At 37.9% G+C, this 23,606-nt stretch overlaps 1 protein-coding gene across 1 annotated transcript in view; it reads right to left on the bottom strand.

Annotated features, from left to right (window-relative positions):
* Positions 1-23,606, bottom strand: part of LOC126356261 (protein RER1) — a 67,830-nt gene that overhangs the window by 1,637 nt on the left and 42,587 nt on the right. The window contains exons 4-5 of the mRNA XM_050007102.1: positions 22,842-22,938; positions 7,325-7,539 (exon numbers count right to left, since the gene is read on the bottom strand). Coding sequence (XP_049863059.1) covers positions 7,325-7,539; positions 22,842-22,938 — 312 coding nt within the window. The remainder of the gene's footprint in view (positions 1-7,324; positions 7,540-22,841; positions 22,939-23,606) is intronic.

Raw genomic sequence — 23,606 nt, 5'->3', positions numbered from 1 at the left:
TGGATTGGGTGTATTCTGCTTGCAGGATTACCAGACGAATATAAGCCTATGGTTATGGGCTTAGAAAATTCAAACGTGCCGATCACAGGAGACTCCCTAAAAAGTAAATTACTGCAAGAAATAAATGACGGAGCTTGTAATAAACAATCTATTAGCGATGCTGCTCTATGAGTCAACAGAAAAGAGTGATGTAATATTCAAAAAAAGGTCCCAGGTGCTATAACTGCAACAAATGCGGGCACCTAGCTAAAAACTGTTGCAGCAAGAAGAACAAAAACGAAAAAAAAACTTTGGCCAAGACAGCCAGCTACCAGACGTTTCTCACAACAGCAGCTGCAGGTAGAGATACGCGGGTAGAATGGTACGTAGACTCAGGCGCATCAGTACACATGTCTAAATATCCTTTTAACGAAGGTAATGTTGAAGCATTGGCAGGCTCACAAGTTTTAAAAGCAAATAATGAAAACTTACCCATAAAAGTTATAGGATCTTCATTTGTAGATGTTCTCACTGGTAACAAGAAAGCTAGAACCAAAGTAGATGATATTCTGTATGTGCCTCAGCTAAGCACAAATCTACTGTGTTAGTAAATAGTGGAAAAAAGTAATTCAATTTTATTCGACAAGCAAGGTTGTTGCATTTACGACAAATGCAAAAATGTGGTTGCTAATGAGTCATTAGCAAACAGAATGTACTGACTAGACCAACCATATGATTGAAATTTTGAAGCAAAATCCATATTGCAGGCAAATAGTGCAGACTTGTGGCATAAAAGACTAGGTCATCGGCATTCTGAAGCTACGGATGCACTTTATGGCCTGTCTAGTGGAATTTCATATAAGGGAACAATAAACACGCCCTGTGCAATTTGCTTAGTAGGAAAAAACAAGACTTCCTTTTGCACGATCTAGTTCAAGAGCCAAAGAAATTCTCTAGCTGGTTCACTCAGATGTGTGTGGGCCGATGCAAACTATATCAATTGGAGGAGCCAAATACTTCCTTCCTCAAATTGATGATTATTCCAGGAAAAGTATTTGTATATTTCCTCAGAAATGAACATCAAGTAGCACAACTGATACAAGAATTGAAAAATCTAGTAGAAAGGCAAACTGGAAAAAGGATCTGCACTCTACGCACCGATAATGGCACAGAATATGTGAATGATAATCTGATAACCTTTTTCAGAAAGAAAGGAAGGAATCCTACAGACAACGCCATATAAACCAGAACAAAATGGAGTGGCTGAGCGTTACAACTGTACAATAGTAGGAAAAGCAAGACGCCATCTCTTTGAAACAAATTTGCCAAATAAATTCTGGGCAGAAGCAGTCTCCACTGCTGATTGTTTAACAGGTCTGACTAGGTCTCCGACTAAAGCGCTAAAGAACAAGACCCCAGGAGGAGCTAGGACAAACAAGAAGCCGAATCTTAAGCATCTTAGAATATTTGGAAGTAAAGCATGTACTCACATTCCAAGAGCCAACAGACGAAAATGGGACAAAAAAATGTTGAGTGTATTTTGGTAGGATACTGCAAAGGTTCGAAAGCATACAAGACTTTTTGACCCTAACTGTCAGAGAATCAAAACGAGAGATGTGATTTCTGATAATACTTTGAAACAGTGTAAAGAGGGAACTGAGTCAAAGGAACCAAGTCAACTTTCTCCCAATGACAGAAGAAGCTAGATGAAGTAACAACAACTGAATTAGAAGAAATTGAACCTGAACCTGTGAGTGTAACACCAAGTAGCAGTTCAATGAATACTAGCAGCAATGACGAAACAAGTCCAGACATTCCAATTAATGATAATGAGCAAGTGCAGCAAATACAAAGGTCATCGAGAATTCCAAAGCCAAAGAAACTGCACGACTCAGTCTAAACAGCCAACTGATTCCAATCCTTCGACATTAGAGGAAACTATGATGTCAGACAACACTGAAAACTGGCTGAAGACAATGTCAGACAAGTTACAATCTCACAAAGAGAACCACACATGGGAGTCTGCCGATTTACCTTCAAATAAAAAGCCATTAAAAGCAAAATGGGTATTTAAAAGAAAGAGATGAAAGGTCTCATTGTACGCTATAAAGCACGGCTACTCATAAAAAGTAGTGCTCAGAAACAAGGCCTGGACTACGATGAAACGTATGCGCCAGTCATATAACTCATTAAGGTATTTATTTGCTATGGCTGCTAAATGTGATCTTGACATAACCACTTAGATGTTGTCACAGCTTTCTTACAAGGTGACTTACATGAAGAGAGTTGTATGAAAGCTCCAGAAGTAGATCAAGTTACAAAGACAGTGAAAGATAATGGTGTACAAAGACTGAAAAAGGCAGTATATGGATTGAAGCAAGGTGATTGCTGCTAAAACTTGAAATTAGATAGTACACTATCACTTCAAAAGGTCAACAGCTGATCCTTGTGTCTTTTATAAAAATCAAGGTTCAGATATTTTAATAGTTGCTGTTTATGTGGACGATATGCTCATTTTTAGTAACAATTCACAAGACAGAGATGCTTTTAAAAACAAACTCGGAGAAAAATTTAAGCTGAAAGATCGTGGTAGCTTCACCAACTGTTTAGGCATCAGATTTAATAGGAACCACAGAGGAGGTTATTTGTGGATGGATCAGACACACTATGTGGAACAAATTCTCAACAGATTTAATATGAAAGAGTGTAATCCAATATGTACACCACTGGACAGTAATCAGATGCTCACTCATGACAGAACAAGAGCAAGAAGCTATGAAGAACATACCTTACTGTGAAGCAATAAGTAGTTTAATGTATGTTCAATTAGCAACAAGGCTGGACCTAGCCTTTCAGATAGGAACTGTTAGCCATTTTTGTAATAATCCAGGCATATCTCACTGGCAAGCAGTCAAAAGAATCTTCAGATATCTAAAAGGTACTAAGGATATGAAACTTTAGTTTTCTAAATCAGAGGACTGCCACATAGTAGGTTACTGTGATGCAGATTGGGCTGGAGATTCTGAAGACAGAAAGTCAACAACTGGATCTCTCCTTAAATTTCAAGGAGCAGTGATATCTTGGCAGCGTAAAACTGCTAACAGTGGCCTTATCTACAACTTACGCAGAATCTATGGATCTGACCTCGTTATGTTATGAGGCTCTATGGCTTCAAAGGCTACGCAATGAAATATCACCAAACCCCAAAAAAGACCCTGTGAAACAACTATGTGACAACAAAGCAGCAATTGACCTGTCTAAGAAAAGCAGCTATAAGACTCAAACCAAACATTTAGATACAAGACTCCACTTCATAAGGGAAAAAATAGAAACGGTACAAATTACTGTGGAGCACGTACCTTCAGACCAAATGCTGGCAGATATGATGACAATCTGACAAAGGCGCGCCATCATCTGCTACTGCAAGATTTTGGACTGAGAAAGTCGTTTTTTGTTTGTGTGTGTGTGTGTGTGTGTGTGTGTGTGTGTTTTTTTTTTGCAGGCATAATTCTAGTGGGGTGTGGGATTTTATGATCTATGCCTCCCTGGTATGTGAAGATCTTGTGTGTTGCTATGGGCAACTATGGACGCTATGATTTTTTCTATTCCGTGTATTGAGCTTTGTGTGTGTAATTCGTGTAGCTTGCTTAATATTTTAATAAATTGTTCCAATCAGAAACTGCCCATAAAATACTCTGCTAACAAATACTTTACATTTACTCCAAGTACCCCTCACACTAATTGGCATGTTACAGGGTGCATATATTATACATAGGTGACGCAACACATCAGTGGGTACCTTCCATAACATACTAGACACACACTGTTTTTACAACATTCTTTGCTCTTCATACACTATTCAGTCTGTTTCAATTTAATTCTGTCTAAGAATGGATTTTAACTGTTGATTATACACTGATAGGATATGTAAGTGGGAATATGAATTGTGGTACGTAGGCTTGATTAATGGGTTCTTTTCAGGGCAACTGCAAGTGTTACTAGTTTGTTCTTTCTAGTTCTCATCAAAATACAGTGGCTTGCTTAGTATCTATACAGATTAGAATACAGAGGCTCTTATCTTTCTAAAATAAATGTTCACAATTTTAGCACTTTCATTGTGCGAGATGCAAGAAAGGTATGGTTTAACATTCCAATTACAGTAAGGTTATCAGAGACAGATTACAGCATGAGACTTGATTTGAGGAAGATGGGAAAAATTACGGGAAGATTGAGATGGGTATGTATTCAGGGCTTGATTTGTGATGGTATGTGCCAGTACACTAAGTGGTACCTCCGACAAAAAGTAAAGTATTAAAAGAACATTATAAGATGAGCTTTGAAGACATGGGGTTCGAGTGCTGCTCTAAAATGAAGAGGCTGACACAGAAAAGGAAGTGAGCAACAAGAAACCAATGTGAGACAAATTCCAGTTCCCAGGAGGGCGGTGATGCAGGTTACTATTTTCCCCATGCACCACCAGCTACAATTTGCAACTTACTGATGCCTTCACATTATGAGTAGATGGAAGCCGTTTGCAGGCATTTTGAAGAGAACTGTTGAAGGTACACCTGTAACAGTAAATGTTAAAAATAAACCCGGCCTAACAGTTACTCATTCGGGGCTCGTTACATTATGTACAATTAAATGGCAACTGCGGATGAGGCGCTTTTGTCTTGATTAAATATTGTTCACACTACTTGCCATAATGGGCATTGTTTATCTGTGAAGGAGGAGATGGACACTGTCGTCCTCGTGTAGGGGAGATATCGTCCGATGAGGCGTCGTGTTATTCGCAGGAAGAGACAATGGAGTCATAGGCGTCCGCGTATGACATCATATTACTTTGGGGAAGATGTGCCGTTGCCGAATGCAATTTGTGGAAACTATTAATGTTGAATTTAATTATGGTGGTAAAACAGATCATGTTGATGGAAAATTTGATACATATGCTGTTCAATTTCCTTCTTTTAGACAATATAATATTAAGGATGAAAATTTTTTTGCTAATAAATATCAGAATGTAATTACTAACAAGGTGAAGACATATTTATCTATTAATTTTAGGGTTGAGAGACTGACTATGGATAGTAGTGCTAATAAGAAATTTTTTGAAGAACAAGGTAATATGGAAAAAGTTAAAGCTTTGTATCAGTAATAAGCTTGGTAAATTACGTATTAAAGGAATTTAATCTACTGGTGTTCCTTAGAGGAGGTATACTGGTAAAAATTCATATCGTTTTGTCATGTATAGTCATCCAGAGAAATCTGTACCTGTGAGTAAAGTTAGTGACTGGACAAGCACTGAAAAACGGTGTGATGCTAGAAATACTCTTTTCCAAACTAATTCTTTTTATGTAGGTGTTCTTTTAAGTGGTAGTGAGTCTAAAGCTGATGATAATGTTCAATCTGAATTGAAATATGTATCTATGATGGTTAAAAATATTGAAACACTAACATTTTGTAAGAGGAAAGGCAATATAACATCTTAAATAAAAGCATATTGTTCCAGCTCATGTTGGCATATTTTTTTTGTTTTGTTTTTTGTTTTTAACGAAAACTGGGAACACATCAGACATTATCCTGATAGTCTCCGGCTAGCTTTCCTGGTTTCTGATACCGATGCTCGAATCGGTAAACTTGCAAGGACATTTCATGGAAACAAAATAAATGTATCAGCAGCTGTTATTATACTAGAGGACTTGTGGTATTACAAACCTAATATGAAGCAGCTTTTAACACAATTTAGAGAAGCGTATAGAGACTTTATGCCTAATGGTATAGGATGTGCTAAAAGTTACTAAGATTTTAAATAAGGTCGTTACAGACCTTTGTGATATACTTATTAGAACCTCAATAAAACAACCTCGAAAGTCGTGCCTCAGGCGCACAGCCGCAGGCCATCCTAGAAAAGGAGGCATCCTATATTATAGGGTAAAAAGGGTAGGCTTACACTTACTTCTAAAAAGAAAAAATGAACTTTCTTTGTGTAAGTGTGGTAATGAAAACTGCATTCACTGGAGGTTTGAAAATATTCATAGGTTGTATGAAGTACTGTATTTCACAGGATGATGTCATTCTATGTATCCAGAGAGGAGAAACATAATTCCGAAAGTGAAGCAACAAGAACGAGGACAAGCAAGCTGGGACCTGCGCCTGCATGAATTGCCAGGGCATGTTTCAACAGTTCATGATTCATCCGCTGTGGCACAAGACAAACAGGTGGCCTTGGTAGGCCCCCACCACTCCTCCTCTTTGCTGGGCTCTAGTATTACAACTCCAACGATTCCAGGATACCCATTAAGTGACGTCACAATTCCTAAAAGTATCTATTGTTCATAATTGATCACATAGCCCTGCATCTCATCTCACAAGCTTCTTTTATGGCATACGTTGTGAAGCTGGATGTCTCTGAAGATCAATCAACAGGTTCCACCACTCACCCTGTTGAATTTTTTTCACTCCAAGTGGATGTAATATGTGTAGTGGCGGCACAATATTTGTCACAATGATACTGATTATCTAAGACATGGCATACACAATTACTCGTGCCAACTTCCCCACGTCACTGCCCAAGACAGAAATAGGATTGGGAATGGAAGCATAATATGTAATATGTTTACACAATGCAGCAGTATGGATTTTGTCACATGTTGGCTCATCAGTAAATATTGCTTCTGGTCCTTGGCTTCATTAAATGTGGAAAAAGAATGTGTGTGCAACGAGGGGGGGGGGGGAGCATGCACACACGTTTCAGAAGAAGAGTGAGAGTTACAGATTCTCAGGACCACTACGGATTGGAGTAAGGTTGAGATGTAAAAACCATCACACTCAATTAATATTAGTGTAAAAATCCACAATTTTTGTAGTGTCTAAAATGATCAGCAACTTTTAGTGTCTAGAATGATCAGTTAACATAAGTAATGATATTTATATCAAAATTTAGTCCAATAGAACAATGTAAGAAATCAGCTTTACATTTCTGGAGGTTCTAAGAAACAGAGATGAAAATAAATAAAATTTGTCTTTACAACAACCCTACTCTGCAATAAACTGCCAGCACACATTAATTATCATGTTTACTCCTCAGTTCATACTGACATGGGGAGTTTCATTTTAACTAATACAATACATACTCTTAGGATTTACTAGTTTGTCATAAGTGCACCATGGCAAGACAAAAAAATTTCATTCACCTACAAAATTCAAAAAATGCAACAGTTTTGGTGCAATTAATTGTACATAGTTATTATACCTAAATTCTAGCCGAGATGATTTTGTCAGTTTTCCTTCTCTCAAATTCCCACAAAAGTGGGTGATATACAAATGTATCAGTGTAGAAACTTACCTTTATCTGCCTCTTCATTGTAATACAAAACAGAGTTATGAAATACATAACAAGAATTGGCCAGAAGACAGGAATGTTGAAGCAGTCAAAAAATGTACAGATGACTGACAATATAGTGGACTTTATCACCGAATACCAGAATTTGAACTCTGGAAGGCGACGGATAAATGGCCTGAATTCTTCATTTGCCTTTGTTGGAAGTTCAGGACCATCATCTGAAAGAAAAACATAAAAAGTGACAACTGTTCAGAGTTATGACAACAGAGACAAAAGGGAGAAGTAGAGTATCAAACAACTAATATTAAAAACAAACAATATCATGTTAAGTGAAATCAATTTATTGTCTTTATACACAAATTTTGGTTTCTTTGGGTTATGAAATTAATAGAGGACTCCCTGGACATATTCTTATGGTATGTACAAAGGGTACTAGTACAGTTTTGCAATACAACACAACAATAAGTTGCAGGAGGCTGATTGCTGTTGTGTTCTGAGAATACTTCATACCTGCATTTTAACAATTGTACTAAGTATGTGGGCACAGTCATTCACTAGCAGAGTTAGTTTGAAGTGCTTGCTATGGTATCACAGTCACAAAGAGAGATTCAGGCAGTTTTGCAGTACAACTTCACCTGTGGTTTAAACATAGACAACTGCTTTGAAGAAATGACTCTTGCACGGTGATGTGTGTCCACACCGTACAACTATATTCAGGTGGTACAGAGAATTCCAACAGAGGACAGGAAGGATACACTCATCAGTTACAGAGGAAAACACTGATGCTGCGAGGAAAATGCTAGGCGATGACATGCGAATAACCTATAAGCAGATACAGGATACCTTAGGAATAACTGCACCCACAATTCATTCGATTCCGCATGATCATTTGCAAGTAAAGAAACTTTGTTGTCTCTGGGTGCCTCATAGACTGACAGAAGAGCAGATCACATGGAATGTGACTAGGTGCTGGGACATGTTAAAGAAGTTTTATAAGGGACAATCTCAATATGTGAATAACATCGTGACAGGGAACAAGACTTTGCTGTGTTATTACGACATGCCACCTAAGACTCAAAAGAAAGTTTGGGTCTTTGAAGATGACACACCTGTAGCTGTCAGAAAATCCTGATCACTAAAGGAGGAACTGATAGGTGTTTTTTGCGACCAGAACTGCTGAGGTGTGTGCTAGTGCATTGTCATGATGGGAAAGGACTTTTTAGCGGCCCAGTAACAATGAATAATATGCACTTGTGCTAGTTTTACCCTTTCCCAGATAGTCTATGAGGATTATCCCTTGTATTATACCAAAAGACAGTTGCCATAACCTTTCAGGCCAAAGGGCTGGTCTTCGTCTTTTTTGGTGCACATTCTCCCTTGGTAACAAATTGTTTGAATTGTTGTTTGGTCTCAGGAGTATAGTAATGTAGCCATGTTTCATCCACAGTGATTAAACAACGTTTAAAGTCCTGCAGATTCTTCCTGAACAACTGCACACCATCCTTGCAACACTTCACACAATTTCGTTTTTTGTCAAGCGTGAGCGATCGCGGAACCCATCTTGCAGATAGCTTTCTCATGTCCAAATTTTTATGCAAAATATTATGTACCCGCTCATTTGAGATGCCCACAGCACTAGCAATCTCACGCACCTTAACTCTTCTGTCATTCATCACCATATCATGGATTTTATCAATGATTTCTGGAGTCTTAACCTCCACAGGGCATCCAGAGTGTTCAGCATCACTTGTGCCCATATGGCCACTCCAAAAATTTTGAGACCACTTGCAAACTTTTCTAACTGTAGGTGCAGAGTCACCGTAATGTTTATCAAGCTTCTTTTTAGTCTCCTGAGGCGTTTTGCCTTTCATAACAAAGGCATGTTTAATCACCACACGAAATTCTTCTTCATCCATTTTTCGACAGTCACTCTACTTCCTTGACTCACACGAATGCCAAACACAAAGAAATAGACCAATATGCCTGAAACTTAGTGTGCATTCTTTCCAAAGATACTACTGACTAAACAAGATCTCTCTGACTTTGCACGGTCTTTTCAAACACCCCTCATACATATAAAAGTTAAGCGAGTGTGTGTAAAGACACAGTTTTATCCGTGAACACTCACTGCCACCCACTTACAATTGTGGTGATAGATAGCCCTTGGCCCTTGATCTCCTGCTATTGGTAATGGAGTTGGGTTGCACTGGGTGGAAAAAATTGTTTTCTCACATACTGTGTTTACGAATAGTGTCAAATGCTTTGAGTGCTATTTCATGTGTCGGTACAATTGCATACATTAACCAAGAGCATCAGAATTTATTGAAAACCTTCTACAAATAGGAGAAGGCGCCTATACAACAGACAAAAATTCTGGCTAACTCATTCTGACAAATTAATTGTGTAATATCAATGACACATAAGCGAAATATACCCACTTATCATTGGAAGTTATACTAGTTCAGAATGGTTATGCGAGTGAGTTATTCTATGACTGATACAAATGAAACTAAATCACCCTACAGAAGTTTTGAACTTGTTGAATGTTCTAGGAATTCCAATATACTGCCTCACATAGAAGGTTGGTTTGCCACTTATTTTACTGCAAAAATCTAAATGCACTAAAACTGTGTAATTGTACAGGAAGATACATCAAAAATTTGTAGAATAATGTCACTGAAACCAGTGTAATGACTGGCAAAGAAAAAGGGCAGATGTACTTATACTGTGAATTCTTTTAATATCATCTGGATTGCCTTGCAGTTTAAAGTGATTGTTGTTCATGCTGTAAGCCAAACTGGAAATAACAAAGCACAGGGCCAAATATTCCAACATAATGGTATTAACTGAAGGGATTACGCTTTTCACACAGCCGGTTCAGTGGAAGAGAGGTCAAAATAAGAACACGTATCAGCTTATCCATAGTTACATTATCATTTTTGAGGACATGACGGTACAAGTTTTCAATGTACTTCAGGTGCCTTTTAACAGTGACAATTTCAATCGAAGTGGCAGCACAGCGGCTGGTGTTGCAGCTTCACACATTTGCATCCAGTGTGCAAAACCCAACAACTGCTTATTTATTTTCATTTATCTACCCTCGTTTGTAGAAGATTTCTACACTAATGTTTCTTACTAAGTCAGGGGATGTAAGGGTTTTATACTGGTTGTAAAATTACAAATAATATTTGTAATGTAACGTGCATATGATACTTTCAGAGATAATATTTTAATATTCCCATATTCTTATATTTCATTCTTAAATTACTTCTTACATTCATCCTTATATTTTATTCCAATGTTTATTCATCATGAAGTTTTGGTGCATTCACTTGCATTGTACTGATCATAGAAACATTTGCACCAAATACCATGCAATCCTGCTAAGGCAGGTTTGCCAGACATGTCCTATGAATCTCATTTGAGAAAGGAACTTTATTAACACTGCTGAATATTTCACACATTGGCAAATAATTCCATGGCAAACCGTGTACAACAGATTTTTCTGAGAACAGGTCCACGCAGTTGATTGTGAATGAATACATGTATTTTTACTGCATTGTGTCTAGTTGTGATATCCCTTTGCTGTGCCATGAACTCTTAGAACCATTCCACAGTTGTCGGATTAAATATTTTACTTGCCAGTAAAACCATATGTCACAGGGTTGGCAGTGTGGCATACACTTCAGAGGAATCACTTTTAATAAACAGGCTGGTATTCCATCTACACCCAGGAATTTTTCCATCATATGAGACTACAGGGTTATAAACACAAAATCAAATAGGGGTAATGCAGGAGTAGGTTTAATAATGAATAGGAAAATAGGAATGCGGGTAAGCTACTACAAACAGCATAGTGAACGCATTATTGTGGCCAAGATAGATACGAAGCCCACACCTACTACAGTAGTACAAGTTTATATGCCAACTAGCTCTGCAGATGATGAAGAAATAGAAGAAAAGTACGATGAAATAAAAGAAATTGTTCAGATAGTGAAGGGAGACGAAAATTTAATAGTAATGGGTGACTGGAATTCGAGTGTAGGAAAAGGGAGAGAAGGAAACATAGCAGGTAAATATGGATTGGGGCTAAGAAATGAAAGAGGAAGCCGCCTAGTAGAATTTTGCACAGAGCACAGCTTAATCATAGCTAACACTTGGTTTAAAAATCATGAAAGAAGGTTGTATACGTGGAAGAACCCTGGAGATACTAAAAGGTATCAGATAGATTATATAATGGTAAGACAGAGATTTAGGAACCAGGTTTTAAGTTGTAAGACATTTCCAGGGGCAGATGTGGACTCTGACCACAATCTATTGGTTATGACCTGTAGATTAAAACTGAAGAAACTGCAAAAATGTGGGAAATTAAGGAGATGGGACCTGGATAAACTGAAAGAACCAGAGGTTGTACAGAGTTTCAGGGAGAGCATAGGGGAACAATTGACAGGAATAGGGGAAAGAAATACAGTAGAAGAAGAATGGGTAGCTCTGAGGGATGTAGTAGTGAAGGCAGCAGAGGATAAAGTAGGTACAAAGACGAGGGCTGCTAGAAATCCTTGGGTAACAGAAGAAATATTGAATTTAATTGATGAAAGGAGAAAATATAAAAATGCAGTAAATGAAGCAGGCAAAAAGGAATACAAACGTCTCAAAAATGAGATCGACAGGAAGTGCAAAATGGCTAAGCAGGGATGGCTAGAGGACAAATGTAAGGATGTAGAAGCTTATCTCACTAGGGGTAAGATTAGATACTGCCTACTGGAAAATCAAAGAGACCTTTGGAGAGAAGAGAACCAAGTGTATGAATATCAAGAGCTCAGATGGCAGCCCAGTTCTAAGCAAAGAAGGGAAGGCAGAAAGGTGGAAGGAGTATATAGAAGGTTTATACAAGGGTGATGTACTTGAGGACAATATTATGGAAATGGAAGAGGATGTAGATGAAGACGAAATGGGAGATACGATACTGCGTGAAGAGTTTGACAGAGCACTGAAAGACCTGAGTCGAAACAAGGCCCCCGGAGTAGACAACATTCCATTAGAACTACTGACGGCCTTGGGAGAGCCAGTCCTGACTACACTCTTCCATCTGGTGAGCAAGATGTATGAGACAGGCGAAATACCCTCAGACTTCAAGAAGAATATAATAATTCCAATCCCAAAGAAAGCAGGTGCTGACAGATGTGAAAATTACCGAACTATCAGTTTAATAAGCCACGGCTGCAAAATACTAACGCGAATTCTTTACAGACGAATGGAAAAACTGGTAGATGCAGACCTCGGGGAGGATCAGTTTGGATTCCGTCGAAATGTTGGAACACGTGAGGCAATACTGACCTTACGACTTATCTTAGAAGAAAGATTAAGAAAAGGCAAACCTACGTTTCTAGCATTTGTAGACTTAGAGAAAGCTTTTGACAATGTTGACTGGAATACTCTTTTTCAAATTCTAAAGGTGGCAGGGGTAAAATACAGGGAGCGAAAGGCTATTTATAATTTGTACAGAAACCAGATGGCAGTCATAAGAGTCGAGGGGCATGAAAGGGAAGCAGTGGTTGGGAAAGGAGTGAGACAGGGTTGTAGCCTCTCCCCGATGTTATTCAATCTGTATATTGAGCAAGCAGTAAAGGAAACAAAAGAAAAATTTGGAGTAGGTATTAAAATTCATGGAGACGAAGTAAAAACTTTGAGGTTCGCCGATGACATTGTAATTCTGTCAGAGACGGCAAAGGACTTGGAAGAGCAGTTGAACGGAATGGACAGTGTCTTGAAAGGAGGATATAAGATGAACATTAACAAAAGCAAAACGAGGATAATGGAATGTAGTCAAATTAAATCGGGTGATGCTGAGGGAATTAGATTAGGAAATGAGACACTTAAAGTAGTAAAGGAGTTTTGCTATTTAGGAAGTAAAATAACTGATGATGGTCGAAGTAGAGAGGATATAAAATGTAGACTGGCAATGGCAAGGAAAGCGTTTCTGAAGAAGAGAAATTTGTTAACATCGAATATAGATTTATGTATCAGGAAGTCGTTTCTGAAAGTATTTGTTTGGAGTGTAGCCATGTATGGAAGTGAAACATGGACGATAACTAGTTTGGACAAGAAGAGAATAGAAGCTTTCGAAATGTGGTGCTACAGAAGAATACTGAAGATAAGGTGGATAGATCACGTAACTAATGAGGAGGTATTGAATAGGATTGGGGAGAAGAGAAGTTTGTGGCACAACTTGACTAGAAGAAGGGATCGGTTGGTAGGACATGTTTTGAGGCATCAAGGGATCACAAATTTAGCATTGGAGGGCAGCGTGGAGGGTAAAAATCGTAGAGGGAGACCGAGAGATGAGTACACTAAGCAGATTCAGAAGGATGTAGGTTGCAGTAGGTACTGGGAGATGAAGCAGCTTGCACAGGATAGAGTAGCATGGAGAGCTGCATCAAACCAGTCTCAGGACTGAAGACAACAACAACAACAACAACAACAACAACAACGAGATCTGTTCTAAAAATTTCAGAGCTGTCTACAGAATTTTTCTGCGCTTACCTTTTACTTATTGTGCATGATCTCCTTTGAAATACTCTCCTCCACAATTTATTCGTAGCTCCTAACATCATTTCCATTTCCGGAAGCAGTCTTGGTGCCCCTCTTGCTGGATTGCATGAAGCACTTTTTGAGAGTTTTCTTTTATCTCATCTATGGTTCCAAATCTTCTCCTTTTCAATGAGGTTTTTAACTTTATTTCTAAAGTCCACAGCAGACAGGTCTGGAGAGTACAGAGGATGAGGCGGCACAGTGATTTCATTTTTGTGCAATAGCCAGGCACTAACAGAGATGAATGTGTGAGCACATTATCGTGATGCAAGAGCCATGAATTGTCTTGCCACATTTCAGGCCATTTCCCTCCCAGATTTTTTTGCAAACATCACAACATGTCCCAGTAATAGCATTGATTAACAGTTTGTCCCTGTGGCACAAATTCATGATGAACTAACCCTTCAAATTCAAAGAAAATTATTAGCATGGCTATGACATTTGGCCTGACCAGCCTAACCTTGGTCTTCACATCATAACCATAGACCCTCATCTCTTCACCAGTTATGATTCTCACACAGAACGTCCTCTTTCTCATTTGTGTGACCCAAAAAGCTCTTTACAGATTTTGAGTCAAAGATCTTCCTGGTCCTGACTCATGAGCCATAGGATGAACTTGGCAGCAACAGGATGCATTTCCAGGTGCTGTGTCAGGATTTCACGACATGATCCAACTGAAATATTACATTCTTCTGCAATCTCTCAGACAGTCAGTCTTTGACTGGCACACACAATTTTGTTGACATTTCTGACACGAACGTTGTTGGTAGACATCAAAGGGGGTCCTTAATAAGGTTCATCTTTAACTTCTGTTTGGCCATTTTTAAACTGTGCGAACAATTCATAACACTGAGTAAGGCTTAAGCACTCATCACGATAGGCTTCCTGCATTATTTGGTATGTCTCTCTAAAGGTTTTATGAGTTTCACACAAAATTTAATGCACACATGTTGCTCCTCTAATTCTGCCGCCTTGAAATTTGCAAACTATGTGACAACGTTCTACTAAATACAGCACTGCACAATAACTGACATACAACAACAATGAAACTTACGGCAGTTGCATATTAAACATAAGTGTGTGCAGAGATGCCAACCGAATTTCGCTTCAACACATCCTTAGCATGAAATTAAGATAATGTTCTGGAATTTTTTGAACAGACTTCATACAATGCAGGATTGTTCTGCCCATCCCACGAATCACTTATGAACAAGAACGGCTCCATTTCAACATATAGTTGCTTAACTTTACCATGAACTGGTTGAATGTTTCTTTTGCCAGTGTGTCAGATTTCCTCACATTTACATACACATTCAGATCTATTGTCGTTAGTCGGTTCATCTTGTACCACTCCAGGACTGAATTTTCCACTAATTTCCATGCAATCTTAAGGTAAGAGAGGCTGATGGCAGGAGTTTCCCGGAAAGTATTTCCCTGTACTGGGTGGTACACGAATGTCAGGTGAGTTAAAAGGTTGATAGCAAGTTCCACGAGTTCTTCACCTTGATGTGGCAATGTTAATTTACTGCCAATGTGATATTCGCATCCAGTTTGATCTTTCTGATCACACAATGAGTGTCAAATTGCAGAAATATATCAGGCATCTGCTTTTTAAAGGTCTCTGCTGTTTACAATATTTCTTTGAACATACAGGGTTTTCCCCTTCTGCTAACATATTTGTTAACGTGTTGCAGCTGAATCCTGTACTTTACATTGAATGACTCAGACTATGTTTGTGACGTCTTTAGTTCAAAATCTTCGGACTGCAATGAAGCTGCTGTTGACTTTGCTTACTGCTGTAACATTTGGGTTTCAGCCAGATGGCTCTTCTTTCTGGCTTCCTCAAAATGAGTGTAAACCCACGAATTGATCTTTTTATACTTTTTGTGGTTTGTCCCACCCTTCTCTACATGGTTCTTTCATTGGCAAGACTCGTGCCATGACCACAGGTGTGTGCATGTGAGTGTCCGTGTGGTTGTGTATATGTGAAAGAGTGTACTATTGCTGGAGAAAGAGCTAGACCTCAAAATTTACTCTGAATGCTGTTTTCTGTTGTGCTGTGCTACAACCATCAATTCATTATAGGTGAGTGGGGTTGCCTTTCCCTTATTTTACATAAAATGAGTGAATTTGATTTCAACATTTTTTTGCAATTTCTTTTGAAGTGAACATGCAGCTGAAGCTTACTGACTTTCCATGCAATCTTAAGGTAAGAGAGAAGTTTCATTCTGAAGAAAATTTGGAAACTACAAGAAGTTTCCTCGTGAGCAGGTCCCACAGATCGGACTTTGTGATGACCTCAACCCACAGGAAAAATAATTATCAAAATCTGAACTGTGAAGTCATACAAAATTCTAGTTGGAAAACCACACTCTGTTATACTTCTCAATTGGTCATGATCCCACTTTGTTCATGAACTGAAAACTAATATTCACGAAAAACTGCTCTGAAATTAACCTGAATCGACAAAATTGTGTATATATTCACTGAAACTTCAAAGGCATCTAAGACAACATCTGAAAGGAATTACAAAAACTGACAATTTCGTGAATCACACACAACACTTAATAATTGCATGAACATGAGAGGGGGCGTTCACCATACATCTACCCACTTTTGTGTATAACCAGTGTGTCTTCTTACTACTACTCGTAGCAATACAGTATCAAAAACTTATTACTGGGTAAACAGTCCCTACGTGAGTTGACAGCCGACATAATTCACGCTCACATCAGGAAATGCACCAATACAGGAATAGCAGCTTTTACGTTATTGGTCAGAACGCAAGCAATTATGGTGGTTGCCGTAATTTTCGCGCGACGCCATATTTCTATTTCGCGACAAAATACTCGTCACTGTCATACGTCTAGTCTCATCACAATACATAAAACTACATAAAATAGCTACAATAATTTTGACATGCGAGAAGAATTAGTTCTAGTGAGAGGAAGAAGTTTATATTTACTGGTGTTTCAACAATGACTACCTGGCAACTTTTAATTCACTGATTGTAATTTTATTTTTGTTAGCAGAAAGCAAACAAACTAAGCAAAGAATTTATTTGAATAGAGTCTGTAATTCTTATACTTTTAATAGAGAAAGAAAGTTTCTAGGTCAGGGGACAGCGTTCGGCGAAGTCTCTGAACATTTTGTTGCATACGAAGCGTGGCGTTGCGCAGCACGATATCGGCGGGTTACGATTATGAGAGCAGGATACAGGCAGTTCCCTGGTTAATCTTCTCCGGCGAAACCTGGTTAATCTTCTCTGGCAAAATGGAAATAAAGTTCCGGCACAGCTGTATCATTAACGCTGTGGTTATTAACAAACCACAAGACAAGTATACGACCATTGTTGACATTTCCTCTCTTTCAAAGTACATTACGTAGACATCGCTCGTTTTTACACTTTATGCAATGTCCGAGACACTATCGTCCATAATTACACAGTTTGTCACATTCATATACTCTTAGCCACAAATACACAGTTCATAGAATTGTTCCTGTGTGTGAAGGACACCGTAAACAATGTCCATTCTGTTTTCGAATTTCAAACTTCGACAACGTCACTGAAAGTCACTTATATTGCACAGTTAAAATCTTCACTTTCACGGCTTGATAGAATGTGATAGACGACAGTTCCACCACCCAAAACTAATACCAGCGAAGTTGATTTGCATAAAAGCACTGTTCGTGTCGGCCACAACAAAGTATTGTTAGCGGCACTTTCACAGTCCGGTTTATTTGCTCTTAAAGTTTGCTGGTGATGGCATTACATACCGCAGTGGTAATCAGAATTAACAAGCTGATAGTTCGGTATCACAGTCCATACAATTACGTATGCTTTTCATGAAACACAGTACTACAGTACTATTTTTTTCCACACACACACACACACACACACACACACACACACACACACACACACACACACACACACACACACACACTATCCACCATCCCCTCTACTACAACAACCACCTTTCGACTATAGATATCACTATCGCTGTCCCCTGCCTATAGATGTTATATCGTTATCGTAAATTACCTAAATCTTTATAAATGTTATTGACTGCATTTTTCACAGTTAATAATATTCCAAAAGAACTTTACAAACTTTACCACAGGTAGTACAAAGCAAGAAACATTTATTAATTGGCAAACAAAACAATCACAATTACATCTTTACATTTAAGAACCACAGTAGAATGTTACATAATCACAATTACAAATGAACAAAAGAAAAAGAATAGAAATCTAAAGAAAATCATAAAAAAAATTTATACTAGTAATTAGCAATGCCTTCACAACTTCTACGGGCACATTTCCTTGCTTGGTAATTTTTGTTTCATGGGCATTAGGTCGTGGTCTACAGCATATTTCTGTGCCTAATGTTTGTCTCTTAATGCTGAAGATACCTCCACAGGCTAGAGATTTGCAAAGAAGTTTCAGACTTAAACAAGTTCAGCTTGCTGAGCTTTAATATGTTTGGAAATGATATCCTAGTTTTTACCGTCTATGATGATGTCTACAAAATTACGAGAAAAAACATTAGGCAAAGAAATACAGAGTGTGCATAAAGTCCAGGAACACTTTCAATTATTTATTGTCAAGAACCAAACATACAGATATCATACATGTCATTTTGAAGAGAAATCCTGAAAGTTTTTTTTCCCATGTGTACTACCACAGCGTAGTTTGGCAATTTGCTGATAGTCAGTGCTAGTTGCAAATATAGTGAGTTCAAGTGCTGAGTGAGCTTCCTGTGTGTTGGAGTTTGGCAAAAAGAAGTGTGCTACAGCTGCTCAACGGATGTTTAGAACCAAGTATGGTAACAAGCCACCAACAAGGAAGGCCACTTACCACTGGCACAACAAATTCATTATGACGAGTGGCTTGTGCCTGGAAAAGAGAAGCGGACGTCCCAGTGTGACTGAAGAGCATGTACAAGAGACATTCATAGGGAGTCCAAAGAAATTGGTGCATCGTGCATCCCGTGAACTCTAAATGCAATTGGTCTCTCCTTTCATCAACCACCCCATTTTCATCGTAAATGCAATCTATCTCTCCTTTCATCTTCCACCCCATTTTCATCGTGAAGTTCATGGGTACCTGAACACGGGGCTGACGGATCGACTGTGCTACAGAAGAGGACAGCTGATTCATGAAATGGCGTCCCTGATCACCAGATCTCACTCCGTGTGACTTTTTTTCTGTGAGGACACATTAAAGATCTGGTGTATGTGCTGCCTCTACCACGTGATGTGGCAGAGCTCCGGGAGAGAATACAGGAAGCGACTGCCACAGTCGACGATGCCATTCTGGGAAGGATAAGACAAGAATTCGATTACCGTATGAACACCTGCCAGGTCAGTCATGGTTAGCATATCTAATGTTTGTAAAAAGTACTTTCAGAGTTTCTCTTCAAAATGCAACATGTATGACATCTGTACAATGTTTAGTTCTTGTGAAATAAATAATTGCAAGTGTTCCCAGACTTTATGTACATCCTGTATGCTGTGGACCATAATCTAATGCCCATAAAACCAAAATAACCATGGTCTCATGGTAGTTTAAAATAACTCTCCAAGTCTGCACTATGTTCAGAATTACATATTAAAGTGGAAGTGGAAATATATTCAGTATTGTAATTAATGAAATCAGAGCTTAGAAACAGTCTTAATAGTGTTCATCTGACTGATGCAATCCATTTGATGACCTGTGGCTTCACTCCAAACAGTGAGATGTTAACCAAATTGCATTAAAAATGTTGATTGATGTAAAAACTTTCTTTTTCACAATAGTAAGCTTGTTCCTAACTTGACACTTCTGCGCAAGATTAAATAACTGAAACAAGTTAATAGATGTACATTAAATAGCATGTGTTCTTGCTTATAACCTTCTACTAAATTAAAAATGTGTGCAACATTTCAAAATGAGTGGACTAAAACTAAGAGGCAAAATAGTTGCTTCTTTTAGCTGCAACGAACAAAACCACAGCAGTCACTGCAGGCCCTTTTCCAATAAAGGAACTACATGCATATCACATTCTTACAGTGACTTGCCTGCCTGTGACCTGCCAACTGGGCAGTTCTTTTGCTCAACCCTGGTCTGGAACTAACACAAGCAACATGCTTCTGTATACAATAAGTGTTTTACTTGTAAGTTTAGTCTCTCTCCTCCCCGCCCCTTATCAAATGAGGAATGGAAATATGCAAAATAACTCATTTACTCATTTTTAAATGCTCTAACTGTCTGGAGGGCAGTCTTGTAGCTGAACTAAGGTGCTTCATTAATTCTAGGATGTGGGCTTTACAATTAAAGTTGTGATTCACTCCATATCGCCAACTGTTCTTGTCCTTTTTGTAGCATGTTTTCATAACAGAAGCATTCAGTTTGCTGGGAAAATACTACTATGAAACGATCCAGTACACAGGTAAGTCAATATATTGCAAAGCCCAGCTGAGAACATTTACTTTAAGAGAATTAACAACAAACGACAGTATTTAGGACATGTAGGATGTATTGAATATTACCAACTTGTTTTAACACTGTTCTCAGAGGGAGGGGGGGGGGGGGAGTGCAAGAGACCCAGCATTATTTTTCAATGTGTTCCAAATAGGCCTTATCTTGTAGCTGGAGAAGCCAAGTTTTTCTTCCAAATAACATGCATTTTGACATTAATGACATTAGAATCTTGCAACATAATTTGAAACATAGCTTAGTCCTGTTACCAGTGCCTCTAGATGGTAAACTATGCCTTCTATTAGTTTTCCACAATATTCTGATTTCATTTCTCACCTAGGGCTTTACATATAATTGCTCCTTAGAACAAAATTTCTCAAAGTAGATATTTTTTTGCCACTAGCCTTCTAAATAGTTTGATAGGCCCTGCCTCAATTTCCAATACTATACCAATCACTTGATTTCCCAATGGCAGATGCACCCAAAGTCCTTAATCAGTTGTTCTATACAGTGACGAAATTCTCAAATTGTATGAGAGGAGTTAGATTATGCGAAATCACATTAGACAAAGTACAGCTCTAAAACAGATGTACTCCAGAATTTTTGAAATTTACATCTTCCCTTAGGATTACCTGATACTGTTTAGAAGTTAAAAAGGTCAACAATTCATAATGTTACCTCACAAATAACTCCAAATCACTGACTCAAGCCATGTATATAGTGACTATTACTATCACCTTTCCAAAATGTTCTATTCACGTAGAGGATTTAACATGCCAAACACTGCAAAAACTAAGAACAAGAATGTTTTTGTATTTTTATCATTTCCTAAATTTCATTTCCTCAATTAAGTGGTAACTACTCATTTCACAATAACTGGATGTTAAGCTATGTCCATTCATATTCAACATTCCCATTCCATTGGTAAAACAATTTCAAAAATACAAGTTGTTATAACCTACATAGTTTGTAGCCTGATTTCATTTTTCTCCCATAATTAGGCATAGTAAATTTACTGTTTATCTTCATGCTTTTCAAGCCCAAAATTTCTATGACACTTCCATTGATACCAGTTTTATGAATGTTGAGTTCAGCACACCAACAGCATCAATCGGAACCAAACCCATATTCAATCCCATAACTGAGACAGTCTCTTGTGTTGACATGACACACACCTCTTCAGTTGGTATTAATCATTTCTACAGTTTGTTATCCAATTTATCTTTAGTAGGCCACTCTCCACATTATTGTTCTGATCCATGTCAACACACTTTCTTTCTCCACACATCATAACATGATCCTATTCTACTAAAATACAGAGGACTGTAACTTGCCCGAAGCATGTACTTTGCTATAGTAACTTCGTGGCCTGTTATATGTTAACCTAGTTCTTCCTGCAACAACTGGTCCACACCTTCTTTCATAACTATGAATTTATAGCAAACCTTCCCTTCTAGTCTGTTTTTCTATGAAATGGTTTTCTATTGAAAGCAAGATGAGCATTGGCAACATCCATGTAACATTCTGAAATGTCAAATTTAAACTAAATTCAATTGTTGTACACATGGGAAGATCTACTGGTGTTGGAGGGCACTCATGACAGTCTGAATATAAAAAGTGACTGTTCCCTCATCCTCCTCCATACCAAGCATCAAAACTTTGCAAGAATCCAGCTGTACAAACAGATTATACTTAAAATTATCAGTACAGTTAATGAAGCTATTAACATTTTAGCTGTGTGAAATGCTCAGGAAGTCACCTACCAGCAGCTAATGAAACACTAAGGAAGGAGGAGTATTTTTACAATGATGAGATACAGGTGCACTGTCATACATTGCAGATGAGAGAGCAAGACAGCATATGGCATGTATGAGGAAAAGAAAGGGAGGGAGGGAGTTAAGCAAAACTGAAGTATCAGCAGACATTCTCACTCACTGTGTTTTGGAACTGAAATGGTGTCACTAATTCATTTTCCTCTTAATACATCCCCCCCCCCCCCCCCCCCAAGTGCCATTTTCCATGTTTTTCTTTGAGCAAGGCAATAATGGTGGATCAGTTGAGGAGTTAATGTACAATCAATTGTTGGGAGCAACAATATGTTTTTCTGAGGAAGTTGTCAATATATTGTCTCATTTACAAAGGAATCAGTCTAAAAAGATCTACACATTTCTGTAATTTTATCTGTGACAAATTTAAAAAAAAAGAAAGAAGATCAGTCTGTACCAGAATGGCTCTTGTTTGAACACGAATGAGGTGAAAGTCAGCACATTACATACAGTGAGTGATGACCTCGTTTCTGAAAACTACAAAATGTTACTCAACAGACAGCATACATGAATACAAATGCCAGTAGAATATATACAACATAGGACAATCTCACCACATTTTCACAATGAATCAGCTATCTCATCTGACAGAGATAAATGTACTGCATAATGTGGGTAACTGAACTTGAAAAGTTACTTACCCTCGAAGTCTAAAGCAGGATCTATTTTAGGTGAAAGGAATGCTATAAAAAGATTTAAGTGGTAGATTCCCAGGGCATATGTAATTATGTACCAACCCTGAAAAATAAGAATAATTAATATTAATAATGTTCTGAAGTAAAAATTGTGGACTTTGAAATAAAGGAAAATGGTTTCCTCAACAGGAGTGCCAGTAAATGCAACATTTATGAACTTTTCAAAGCAGTAAACATACATTCTTAAACTGCAAAGAAAACAAAAGTGCTATGCAAATTAATCGAAATCACTGAACCCGATGAGCACATCGTGACAGATTAATCTACATTTTTTCTGTAAATAAATAAATCTATGTGTTTCAGGCACTCGAAACATCAGGTTTTATAACAGTACTTCTCAATACATTGCTGTGGGTAACACAGATAGGCTCAAAAATTAAAAAGTCTGAGTAACAAAAAAGTGCAGTTTCATAAGTGGTATCTGTCATATTCTAAACTATTGTAAATAAGTAGTGTATAAAATAGCAAGGAAACTTAATATGACTAATGACAAATGCTAAAAAGAACATGTTACGCTATGAACACTGAGGTGTCAATAAAACTATTTTCATTTTCAAATGAAGAAGTAAAGTAGCTCACAGTGCTGCAGCTGTGAGTGTAATAATAATAATAATAATAATAATAATAATAATAATAATAAAAGTGCAATGAGGTGAAAGACAATACTCACTCATCATGCCTCCAGGATAGAAAACACAACAAAACTAACAG

Source organism: Schistocerca gregaria, chromosome 3 (assembly GCF_023897955.1).
Source record: "Schistocerca gregaria isolate iqSchGreg1 chromosome 3, iqSchGreg1.2, whole genome shotgun sequence".
NCBI classification, from domain to species: Eukaryota; Metazoa; Arthropoda; class Insecta; order Orthoptera; family Acrididae; genus Schistocerca; species Schistocerca gregaria.
Note: the sequence above shows the minus strand (reverse complement) of the source record. Positions and strands in the feature narration are given on the sequence as shown.